Source organism: Chenopodium quinoa, unplaced genomic scaffold (genome assembly GCF_001683475.1).
Source record: "Chenopodium quinoa cultivar QQ74 unplaced genomic scaffold, ASM168347v1, whole genome shotgun sequence".
In the NCBI taxonomy this organism is placed as follows: domain Eukaryota; kingdom Viridiplantae; phylum Streptophyta; class Magnoliopsida; order Caryophyllales; family Amaranthaceae; genus Chenopodium; species Chenopodium quinoa.
The window spans coordinates 3,444,437-3,456,808 of record NW_018743574.1 but is presented as its reverse complement, the minus strand read 5'-3'; the positions used below and the strand labels follow the sequence as shown (position 1 = coordinate 3,456,808).

At 34.2% G+C, this 12,372-nt stretch overlaps 2 protein-coding genes across 2 annotated transcripts; both read right to left on the bottom strand.

Annotated features, from left to right (window-relative positions):
* Positions 1-404: 404 nt before the first annotated feature.
* On the bottom strand, positions 405-3,302 carry LOC110681784 (KH domain-containing protein HEN4-like). The gene is made up of 3 exons (XM_021857909.1): positions 2,659-3,302; positions 1,191-1,556; positions 405-653 (listed from the first exon to the last, which is right to left on the bottom strand). The coding sequence occupies exons 1-3, from the start codon at positions 3,169-3,171 to the stop codon at positions 405-407; spliced, it is 1,128 nt and encodes a 375-aa protein (XP_021713601.1). The 5' UTR covers positions 3,172-3,302.
* Positions 3,303-4,438: 1,136 nt separating this feature from the next.
* On the bottom strand, positions 4,439-10,435 carry LOC110682095 (KH domain-containing protein HEN4-like). Its single transcript, XM_021858334.1, has 7 exons — positions 9,691-10,435; positions 8,236-8,523; positions 7,266-7,505; positions 6,298-6,531; positions 6,130-6,212; positions 5,583-5,694; positions 4,439-4,923 (listed from the first exon to the last, which is right to left on the bottom strand). Exons 1-7 carry the CDS (start codon positions 9,892-9,894, stop codon positions 4,792-4,794), a joined length of 1,293 nt encoding a protein of 430 aa, XP_021714026.1. The 5' UTR covers positions 9,895-10,435; the 3' UTR covers positions 4,439-4,791.
* Between the last annotated feature and the right edge of the window lie 1,937 nt (positions 10,436-12,372).

The following is a 12,372-nucleotide window of genomic DNA, read 5'->3' as shown; positions in this document are numbered from 1 at the left end:
AAAAAATGATAAAGTATGTGCATTGATAAGAAGCACGAAAAACAAAAGAAATGACTAATAAATTTTGCCTTGGTATGCAGAGTATTGCCCTTTTTTGCTACTTTGCTATAGAAGTGCGCCCAGGATCGGGACGGATAATTAACACAATTTATGGTTCAAATAAAAATTGTCAGTAGCTTAGGGATAGCTATTCATGTCGTATATGGGGGACACAGTGAGCATGTTACATATTATCGAAAAATTATTGGTAACAGAAGAGAGCTTTCAGCAGCATTCACAAAGATCATGTATATAATGGCAAAAGAGAACTTGAGCATGTGTGAAACAGATGATGTTGATCACCCAAGATGAACAATCAGAATGAAAATGACACAGCATAGGCATCATCCTTCACAGACAGATAATCATACCTGTATAATTTTCTTACCCGCTAAAGTAGCAGAAGTACACTGACTGTCTAATATTTGCACTTCAGCACCAGCAGTATCTTTCATATCCAACATGTTGACTTGGCTACATGAAATCAGGAGTTTTGCAGTCACAGAATCTCCTCTATTCGGACCTGCATGCCCAGATCCTGAGGCAGCTTCCACTAATCTTGTGAAAACACGGAGAGTAGCTTCTTGGGCTGGGGAATACTGACATTCCTTTTTCTAGAAATACAAACCGCCATGCATAAGACAAGAAACTTATCAGAGATCAAGCTCACACAAGTCTCTTACCCAAAAACACAAGGCTGAATATGCATAGCTTGTAAACTTACTTAGGCCTAAAATAAAAATTAATAGCAATACAACAACAGCAGAAGCAAAGATAAGAGGATTTGAAAAGAAAAAAAAAATTCCCATTTTTGGCAATTTACACTCCGTGGATGGATTTACCTCAATATCATCGCACCTTTTACTTGTAAATTTTACATTTCTACAAGACTTGATGAAAGAAGGAACTCTAAAAGACATTAATCATTATACTTGTATATTTTGAAATGCAAGTAGGGGATTTATCTAAGCGTAATCCAAGTACAACTTATCATTTCGGCATATTGAAACAAGTTGCTGAAATGATAATAATAGAATATCAAATTCTAAAGTGTTAAAAATCTAGGATAGTAGTATATATAATAAAACCATGCAAAACTTAAAAGAGACAAGAAGGAACCAGAGTATATATCAAAAATGTTATTAACGAACCTCCATAGCAGACACCATAATCACACACTCATCACTACCCACTACTGGGTCTATCACTTCTATACGAGTTCCTGTTTCCCTTTTTAGGGCTTTCATTATGCTCCCTCCCCAGTCAATCAAACCATCAGCCGCATAAGTGGGGCAAAGCAGCCTGAAAGCCACTTCTTTGGTCCCCGCAGCCACACAACTTTGGCCACTGTCTCCAGCATCTGTATCAATGCTTAGATGTTTTTGTGCATGCAGATCATGTGATACCCCATCGGAAACTGGACCACAAAATTGACTTATAGCTCTTGAACTGTTTCCTTGAAGACAGTATGTAACAGCAAGCAGTGCCTTTCTAGTAGCCAAGGAATCACCTGTAATCTGTAACACAGAAGTGCATCTGAAGAATCAGTCAAAAAAAAGAACTTATGACCAGATCTTATTAGCACAACAAAAAACAGGCTCAGTCACATAGACACAAGTTCACCACATTTTACAAAAATAAAAATAAGAAGAAAAAAAATTAACAAGTGATGTTTCTCAAGCAAATCAAGGTTTGAGGTAAAATTTGAAGCATTTAAAAAATCGGTAATTCTCTTCTGAACTATAATGGAAGTATGGTCAAAGCTATTTAGCCATGAAGGTCCAAAGTTGACATGTTGATACTTGATACCATTAAAGGTTAATATGGGCCAGCATTTTCTGTCCCTAACTGAAGTCTGAATGCAATTTTAGTGACTTTTGTGAGCTGAAAACAATTGTTTTCTCCTCTCAAACAGCAACAACAGAATATATACCACTCTATTTTAAAATTCCCAAAATGGTTTGCTATGTGTTTGACAAAAAAGCAATGTTGCCAATATAGAGTTTACACATATCATCAACTACAACCGATATTATACATGAATTTGTTCAAACAAATAACCCAAAACCAAATCAACATGATGCACAGCAACTAGAATAAACTAATCATTTTACAAATTGTTCAAATTATAATCACCTTTCTTTGAAAAAATCTAACATTAGTGTCTTTGTATCATCTCATTGCAAAAATAATTTACTCTGTCTGTTCCATAATAATTGACACGCATAGACTTTTTCATAACTTTGTTTGTCAATTATATAACGTAAAATGTATCTTTATACTACGAGTAGTATTTATCTTATTGTATACTTTTGGATTATCAAGTTGGGAAGACAATTGGGACCAACATCCAAGTCCCTACTTCCCAATTCTAAAAATGAACACGGATAAACAGATTAATTATACCTTGAAAACATAAATCACTGTACACTAACACTATCAGTCTTAAATTCTTAAACCTAACCATGGGGTCGGCAACATCAACCAAAATTTAACGAACAAAATTAACTAAAATTTAGGCGTGGATCACAAGAATACTAATCATGGATTATAAAAAGATTCCTAATTACACTAATTCTACATCAAATTAAACAAAACAAAAAGTAGAAAAACATAAACCTGAATCAAATCATCAGAAATATCAGCACAAAGAGGATGCTCATCCAAAGGCAAAACCCTAATAGTTGCACCCACAATTCCAACCAACGACTTAATCTTCTCTTCTCCCTTCACCGTCAACAACCGGAAACTCCGGTAACCCTCCGCCGTATTCTCTTCCAGAATATCCCAAACCCTAAACACCGCCAACTGCGCCGACGAAACCTCAAACTTTCTCTCTCCTTCACCGCCATTACCATCCCTCAAAACGAGAGTCTTATCCAAGTTTCCAGGTCCGACGATGTTGACGATACGCTCGTCGCACCCAGAAAGTGGGTCTTCCACGCGAAGTAAGGAGAGACCGGTTTCACGTGAAATCTTCTGGGACATGGCACCGCCGTGTCCTATGACAGCGCTGCCGGCTTGTACGGGGGAGAGAAGGCGGAATGCCACGTGTCCTTGAGGGGGTTTGAGGTGGGGTTTACGGGTGGTGTTCCCGGGTTTTCCGGTGGGTTTTTTCTGGGTTTTTTTCATTGTTTTGAAATCCAGAATTGTGGAGTAGAGATGGAAATGAAAGGAAGCGTATGTCAGGGAGACTGAAAAGATAGGTGATCAGCAGAAATTAAGGACGTGATATAAAATGCGCGGGAAGTGTGATATAGGGATTTTTTTTTTTTTTTTTTAAAGGTTCAAAATATTTGTCTTCCAAAGTTTGGAAATTATTTTTTCATATTAGGATAACTTAATTTTTATTTATTTATTTTTTTTCTTGTACTCGTACTAAAGTTTAACTGTATATCAGTCGAAAAATAAATGTAGTAGTGACATGTATATATATATATCTATACTAATATTTATACTAATCATATAAATAATAATATATAAAGCTAAACTTTTAGTTGGGTCACGAGGCAACGACACTTGGCGTTCCAACTTTTTACGCCAAGTGTCGTGCCACGTTGGATATATTTAGATAGATTTCCGAGGATAAAAAAAATTAGTTTAAAATTCTGTTTTCAATCAAATTTGGATAGAATTTTAGGTTAAAATTGTTACTTGAGAGTTTTATTTTCGATAAAATACCAATATTAGTTTTATTTTTGATAAAATACCAATATTTCATATGTATAAATTTAATTATAATTTTATTCAAAAAAATATTAGATTATAACTTTTAAAAAAATATCAATATTATTATTAGTCATTTACATGCCTACTACTACATAGTTTAAATCGTCCCAAAAACACATCAATTTCTAACTGATTTCGTATTAGAAATTTAGAGATCACATATATTTTGAAATTTGATATATAGATTAAAATTTATCTAAAAATTTAATAAACAAACCGGATATCGCACGGGGCACAAAACTAGTATTTAATAACAGGAAACTTTACAAGAAATTTAGATAGCCACATGTCTTTTTGAGTTTTCTTTATTTTTTTCAAAATAAATCTCTTGCTTTATTACTTGATGTTTATCTTTTAAGCCTTTTAGTTATTTTGTTCTTTTTGGTTGGTAAGTGAAAACGTTTTATATTTGAATGATTTGGTATACTCAAGATTTAGATGTATGTAACATGGATGCGGGTAACTAGAATTTTTTCATTATTAAAGTGGTTAAATGTAAGGTAAGATCACTTTTTAGAGTTCTAGAGTTTGGCTTATGGAATATGGATGTATGTAATAATAAGATCATTTTGCCTTTTTATTTTACCCTCAGATCTCTAATTTTCCTTTGAATTTGTATCCTATATTCACCCATTCATTGATTTACAAATGTTTTCTATTTCTATCGAAATTTATGCCAACAATGAAGCTTATAATTTACGACGAAAAGATTAGTCAATAAGGTTACAAACTAGTTTCACCAGGTAGCATTAGCTAAAGCCTACATTGAACACTGGTTAGTGGTAGGAGTAACATTTCTAAAGCAAGCATTACGGCCATTAACTAAAGAGGCCACCCCCTTTCTAATTGTAAACTTGCAACAATATACATGAAGTACTCTGCTACTCTCTGTATTGGCTCCCTCGAGTGGAAAATATCCTGGCTTTCTACATTGACACACTTAGCAAAAGAATATTCACTCCTATCTTATTTACAGAGATCAGCGGGTATCTGCACAAGCGTGATAGCAACAGCCTTTGACAGTCATCGATCAACCATAATAAACGCCTGAAGGAGGCTCTGAGCTGCTAAAGTCTGATCAGGTGTCCCGGATATTAAAACCTTACGATCACTCGCCGGGCAATGATCCTGCACTTCAACTTTTGCTCCTGAAATCTGAGCCAACGACATGCAAGATATCAATACTCAATATTGTCCAGCAGTAATAATGAAGGGAACCTATTTTTCTAATTAAATAACCCATGGCCAACAGGAAACCAAGTCACCAAACTAAGTTCACCTTCATTTGTCATATCCTATGGGCAATTAAAAGGGTAAATCACAACCAACACGAACCGACAAGCAGAGCTGTAAATCACCCAAATTCCGGGAGGATTCCACTTCCACACAGGTGGATCAGGGCCCGACATAAGCAGCCTATACATATCTCATCAGAAAATTACTCTCTATCAACTAACATGCACAAATGACGCATGGGTAGTAAAATATATGGAGACTAGAAGTTTGAGCATCAATTCAAATGAGATTTTTTTGTCAAAGATAGGTGGCTTAAATTCTTGGAAGGCAATCCCATGTGAAATAAGCACCAAACAATCAAGCAGTGAGCTAAGGATTCCATAGTTCTCAAAATTCAAATGAGATTTATTGCCAAAAATAGGTTGCTTAAATTCTTGGAAGGCATTTCCATGTGAAAAGAAGCACCAAACAGGCAACCATGGAGCTAAGGATCCCATTCCATTAGACAACCATTGTCTTCTTACCATTTACTGCCCATTCCTATTTAGAAAAAGAATTAAGAATAGGACAATTATTACCGTTCGTATACGAGATAAATTACTGCCATCATCTCCAAAAGCAGAACTAAACACATCTGCTCGAACAGATATCTCCATCTTCGAATTTGTCACAATAACAGATCTGTTGATGCTGCACAATTAGCCAAATACATAAACAAACAGAGAAAGGCTCCCTTTATGATCACATCAACAACATATATTGATACACATTGTCCAGAAACAATCTTTTTCATGCCATGAATCTGCTAGAAATGTCAACTATAATTGACAATTGTTCAGAACAATGTTATCATCTAATGAAGTTTTTTTATGCAGTACTCCTCACAAAAAAAGTCTCCATAAGATCGGAATGGCACAAATTAGCACAATAAGCAGCTAATATCATCATGAGCATTATCAAAGCAAAAGGCTATACTGAGTTTTTTAAGCATGTTACAAAATAAATTGAAAAATTGAAAACAATTATTGATGTCCCTGACAACTAGATCATCAGAGAGGATATCACAGTCAATTGCCAAAAATATAAAAGCAATTAATCTAGCATGTAACAATATATATGACTAACCTGCCATATTCAGAATCAACAGTAACTGTCGTTAAATCTCTTGAATGTTCTATACTAGCAGAGCGGCTGTGTCCACTGGACAGCTGTAAGCATGCTCCACTTAAGACCCAGAATACAAAGACAATGGAAAACATAAAGGATAATGAACAAAATATAGTCAATTATAACCTCAGATTGTAGAACCTTAGATGGCACGGAACCATTAGATTCTTCAGTGACTATACAGTCCTCCATATTCTTTGTTATAGCAGACATTTCGTTGAGACACTGAGGCAGATTGAATAACTTATGTGGAAGAAGAGGTGAGTTGTTCTTAACAGATATTGCATCAAAAACACACTCTCTCAGCATCCAACTGACTTGGAATAGAGCAATTTGCACACTAGCATACTCACCATCTATCTGCAAGCAGTGACCATAACCACATCACCTCGAGATTAGCTAGTCAAGCAAACAAAAAGATACCCTAAAAAACCTAACAGAAGACAGCAGAAAGCACGTAAGCAAGCAGGAATAAGTAGCTCAACTTAAAACAGCACAATCGATAGCATAGGTAAACAGTTTTAGAAAACATTGCTAGCTGACCATAAGATAAAAAGTTTGGGGTATAAATGGTTAAACAATCGCATCTTCACATGAAAGACTAGCCACAAGGGCCTTACAGAACAAGAGAGTAGCTCTTTAGACTTAGAAGGACATACTACTAACAAGGCACCAACTAGTAGACAAAGAAATACCTAGCATTCCCTTGGAATATGACTGAGTTGTATTCACAGTCTCACTTCCCAAAAAAATGTGAGGTTTCCATGGGATCTATAAAAGGCTTGGTGTTGTTTTTTTATTTTTTTATTTTTATTTATTTTTTTATTTTTATGTACTCCATATAAATATTTCAGGTATGCAAATCCATACCCATCACATTGGAGTTGATTAGGAATGGGGCATGTAAAGTTTACAGGCAAACAAACTAGTAGAACATGACAGACATAATAGTATTCTTACATCTTAGCAGTTAGCAATGAAATCATAATGACCAAAACAAATTATATTAGCTGAACCATGCAATAGACATCTGAATTTTTTTTTATAAAAAATAATTATAGTCCAGAGAAGTGTAATCACCCTTCTAAGATCACCTGTATAATTTTATCGTCGGCAGAAGCACCAGCATGTGTGTAATTCTGTTCCAAAATTTGCAATGTAGCACCAGTTGCTTTCGGTATACAAGAAGTGATTGAATCCCTTAAAACATTTAGGTGACCAGATTGGCTGGGCTGGATCAGAAGTCTGGCAGATACATTCTCCCCTGATGACATTAATCCATTAAATACACGAACAAGAGCATTTTGTGCAGAGGAATGTTTTGATTTCCTGTTCTATAAGTGAGGAAACGAAGAAAGTATCAGTGAGAAATACAGATGAAACATCAGTTCTCAGTCACCTTCTCCTCTAATTCTAAACCATTAAAATTCAGAAAATAAATCCTTCAAATTAACACTTTGGACATCCTCCAAGGCTCCAACATATAGCCTATATAGGAAGAGATACATGTCAACCAATAACCTGATAGCCAACACTATCCCGTATACCCGCCATCTTTTCTCTTGGCGAAGGAAAAATGAACTTATTTGCATTGATTACTGCAGAAATACTATATTGGTGCATACATGCATGTGCTAGTGTTCAGAATTGCGGGAGTAAATGTGCGAGCTTGAATCAGATAGATTAAAAAATTAGCTTGTATTTGCAGGTGATTATGTATTAAATGAGACTTGCGAGAGAGAGTGTACATGGATGAGAATATAGGATTCATTTCATGATTTATGCTGCACAAACATATGTAGTGTGGTCAGTTGGTTACCAACTCAACATACAATGAATTGATCAAATTAAAGTTCTTAGGCATTAATTATCTCAATGTCACTCAATCAAGATCAAATAATTAGCAAGATCAAACTAGGAATGACTTCATGTTATATAGACAACAAATCAAAGGCCACGAAATACTTAACAAGTCAAGAGGGTTTAAAACATGATTTAAAATTTAGAAATCTCAATTCACGGTATGTAAATTCCTCCAAAAAGGAAGAAAGTAAAAAATCACACCTCATAAGCAGAAATAGTGATGACACGCTCAACTCTGTTATCATCAGGAGCAGAAAGCAGTATAGAAGCCCCAGTTTCCTCCTCGAGAGCTTTCACTCTTCTACCTTTGAAGCCTATCACAGCACCAGCCGCCCCCCATGTACAAAGTAATTTGAAAACCACTTCTGCTACATCTCTTTCATTCACTGCAGGTGCTCCATTAGCTTTTGTGATTTGCAAAGTCCTCTGTTGAATATATCTCGAAACAGCTAACAGAGCTTTTTTTACAGCTAGGCTACCACCACTAATCTACAATGAAGAAAAATCACAGGTGATACAATCTGGTTATAAATATTCATCTCCTCTATAACTGTCACATTTCCCAACTCAACTAGCTAAGGGTTCATCATATTTCATATAAAATTAAGTGCCCTTTACAAAAATTTAAGTCGGAGACTCATAATCTATAACTTGTCAAAAATCGACCCGACCCAATCCAAACCAAATTGGGTTTTGGATAATATTATGTGACCCGCAACATGATCTTATTTGAAACCAAATAACCTGTTGGTAGGCTCAAGAATCAACATATTTATTGTTTAAGAAAAGCAAAGAAGATTGTTAGGGTGTTTCGACACAAAATACCTTTAGTTATTAGACAGTTACTATTGTAAAGTTTAACATGGTATTGGTCAGATTTCCACTGTTGTTGGATTTGACTATAAATTAGTACTCCAAATGGTTAATAATTTGTTACAAGTATTTGACAAAGAGAAATTCCAAGTTTACCTCATGAAAGCTACAAATCAAGTGGCATATTTGGTTAGAATTCTTGTTGACTATATTCATCATTATTGATTGTATACTTACACTAGAATTTGCAACAAAATGTAATGCTCATTAGTCATTACACATCAAGAATGTGGCCCCAAATTTCCTACTACATATGTTTATATTGTACATATTATGAAAATGGCATGCATTCCAACCTAATGTTCACAAATATGCCCACTTATGGCCTGTTCTGTCCACTTCAATTTAACTCCAATTAGTTCAGTTCCTAATTTCCTTCTCTCATAAACAATTCATTTCAGCTCTATTCAATTTAGCCCCAATAAATCGGAATATGCCCTTAATTAGCTCTTTTTGTTAACCCAAATAGGTTCTAGTCATGCATACACACAACACACTCAAATAAACAAACATGTATATTCATAGTTATATGCAAAAGACATTCTAAAATCCCCCTAATTAGTAGAGTCGAACCCGAACTCAAAATCATTCTGCCATGAACCAGCATTGTTCAACCCAAACACGAAAAGTATCATCAAGAAAATGACCCGAACTCAAACATCTCCCTCCAAACACAAATTTACAAAAACTGCAGAATCATGATCAATCCCAAACAGTTTATTAATCAAAAAACGTCAAAATTGCTATAAATTATAACAATTCAAAAAGAAAACTCTAAATTACCTCAATCAATTCATCGTTAAAACTAGCACAAGGTAGAATCAACTCATTAGGCGGGAAAATGGAGATTTTCACACCATTCTCCTTGGCCGTCTTCTCAATTCTTTTCCCTCCAGCACCCATTACAGCTCCAACCAACCCAGGTCCCACCAGTAACTGACACGTCACCTTCCCACCATCAACCTCCGGTAAACCCACCTCCAGCATCCGGTCAAAAACCCTAATCAAACCCTCTTGCGCCGCCGAAACCGGCACCTCCAAGTTAGCAACCCGCACCTTCCGGTTAACGGTACTTCCCCCAATAACATGAACAAGGCGTTCTTTACAGGACGATGAAACGACGTCGTCAACACGAATTTTGGCGGAGGTTTCTCGTTCGAGGTTCTTGATGATACCACCGGCGTGACCGATGACGCCGCCGGCGACACGTGTAGGGCATAGTAGCCGGAATTCGATGTTTTCCGGCGAAATTGTGGGTTTGTAGAAGTGATTAGGTTTAGAATTTTGGTGTTGGACATTACAGAAATTTGTCAAAATAATTCTAAGGGATTTTTTTATTATAAAATAATGTTAAGAACTACGGAGTATGAAGGTGGAGGGAGTGCGAACTGAGGAGAGAGAGAGAGAGTGCGCGTTTTAATGCCTCTTTGTTTAAATACGAGGACACGATAGATGACAATTATACCCCTCGAGTATTGTGATACCAAAATTTAATTTGGGGACATTGTGGAATTCAAGGAAAGTGAGTGGAAGGGTCCGATGATACTTTGCCTCCTTTTTGCGGATGATAGTCTTTTTTCGAAACGAGTAAAAGTTTCAATATTTGATTCCTTGGTAATGTCATTCTCGAATTTTCTTCTCTATTTAGATCATTTGTTACTTTAAATGCGGATGATAGTCTTTTTTCGAAATAGCTACGAGTAAAAGTATCTATATTTGATTCCTTGGTAATGTCAATTTCGAATAATAACGATTCTAGGGAAGTAAATCGTGTTAGTTACGTTTTATACGTCCAAAGCCATTTTAAATTCCTTATTTGAAAATTTCTATTAAGTTCTCGTTATAGAAAAATGGAATTCCTATCGCTTGACTAGTTGACTATATAGCTTGTTTAATAAAGGGTAGGGATTGAAAATAACTTTGTTATTTTAGATAGGAGGGGATAATAAAGGAGATATGGATTTTTTTTTTAAATAAAAAATATATATATATAAAAATAAAAAAATAATAAAAAAAAAAACACGCACACACATTATCCCTCCAAAATTATAATAAGGAATTCACGCAGTGGTACAGCTGGTATAAGTGTAAAAGTGTTGAAGTAAAATATGTGTGAATTATTTTTCACATATTATTTAGTGAATATATCTTGTATAAATACTTTTTAATGAATAATAATCAAGCCAAATTATTAACTTTATTCTATTCTAAATTTGTCTAAAACACATTTTACATCCTTAATGGAAAAGGAGGAGGAGAGAGGATAAAGATAAGAATAATGGCCTGTTCTCATTGACTGAACTCGGCTGAATTGAACTGAATTGAACTGAGCTGAACTGAAATGAATATTTTACAAGAGAAGGAAATTAGGAGCTGAGCTGAACTAAACTGAATCAAATTCCAATCAAATAAAACAATAGGAAACTCCATTCTTGATCTTATCTCACATTCTCACCTACTATTTCTCTATCATTATCTCATTTTTTATTTTTTTTATGTTCCTTAATGAAATTCCTCATGCCAAATGTTTCATTAAGAAAAATCATATCAAAATGATAAAAGACTAGTCCTTAAATTTAGTCTCAAAAGTTCCTAAATTGAATTTAGCCTGTTAAAAGTTTGACTTGTTTGGTGTTTCTAAGATAATATTTGTCATCAATATTATATATTTATAATCAAATTTAATATATATAAATAAAGTATGCATTTTTTTAGAGCATTCGGTGCACCACATAACAAAAAAGATTTGTAATTTATTTTTAAATTAAAAAATTATATCGTCACCTAGATAAAAGTAACGAATTATATTTGATATATCTAAAGTTAAATGCCACGTAGATTATAATCCACTAAATAAATTATTTTAATGGAAACAAATAAAGTAAAAAAATTGGAAAAAGATACATTTATTAAATCAATACTACAAGTATAAGAAATAAAAAAAAATATAAGAAAAGATAAATATCCAAAAAAAATACTTTTTTTATTTTATCAATTTCACAACAATTTTTCATTTATTCGTAAATATATTGATTTATTTTATAAATGTACATATTTAATTTATATCAATTTTATTTTTTCTAATATTTCAAAAACAACCAATAATGATTTAGGATTTAATATATTAAAAATTAAAAATTTACCTATTCACATCAAAGATTTTAGGTAACGGATGAAATATCATATTTACAATTTATTTAAATTTAACAAATTCAATTACAATGAATAAAAAAAATAAAATTAAACTTTAGTAATTTTGTCTGAAATTATTAAATACAATAAATTAAATAATTAAAGTTGCATCGCGCGGGCTTTCTAGTATATATATTTAGAATATATATACGTAATTTGTTAACAGTGCGTTTCTGGTGCGGCCAGCTGCACGGTGCGGTAGGGTGCCCCATTAGTAGCCCCTAAAGTAATCCCTAAAGTAACCCCTCTAATAACCCCTCAAGTAACCCCATT

What these genes read in the sequence shown, in the direction of transcription:
- LOC110681784 (XM_021857909.1), bottom strand. Translation starts at nt 3,171, where the DNA reads ATGAAAAAAACCCAGAAAAAACCCACCGGAAAACCCGGGAACACCACC. An exon ending in TTTCTGATGATTTGATTCAG is followed by an intron (nt 1,557 to 2,658) that starts GTTTATGTTTTT and finishes TCTGTGTTACAG; the next exon opens with ATTACAGGTGATTCCTTGGC. An exon ending in TTATGGTGTCTGCTATGGAG is followed by an intron (nt 654 to 1,190) that starts GTTCGTTAATAA and finishes TTGTATTTCTAG; the next exon opens with AAAAAGGAATGTCAGTATTC.
- LOC110682095 (XM_021858334.1), bottom strand. Translation starts at nt 9,894, where the DNA reads ATGCTGGAGGTGGGTTTACCGGAGGTTGATGGTGGGAAGGTGACGTGT. An exon ending in TTAACGATGAATTGATTGAG is followed by an intron (nt 8,524 to 9,690) that starts GTAATTTAGAGT and finishes TCTTCATTGTAG; the next exon opens with ATTAGTGGTGGTAGCCTAGC. An exon ending in ATTTATCTCGTATACGAACG is followed by an intron (nt 4,924 to 5,582) that starts GTAATAATTGTC and finishes TCGTTGGCTCAG; the next exon opens with ATTTCAGGAGCAAAAGTTGA.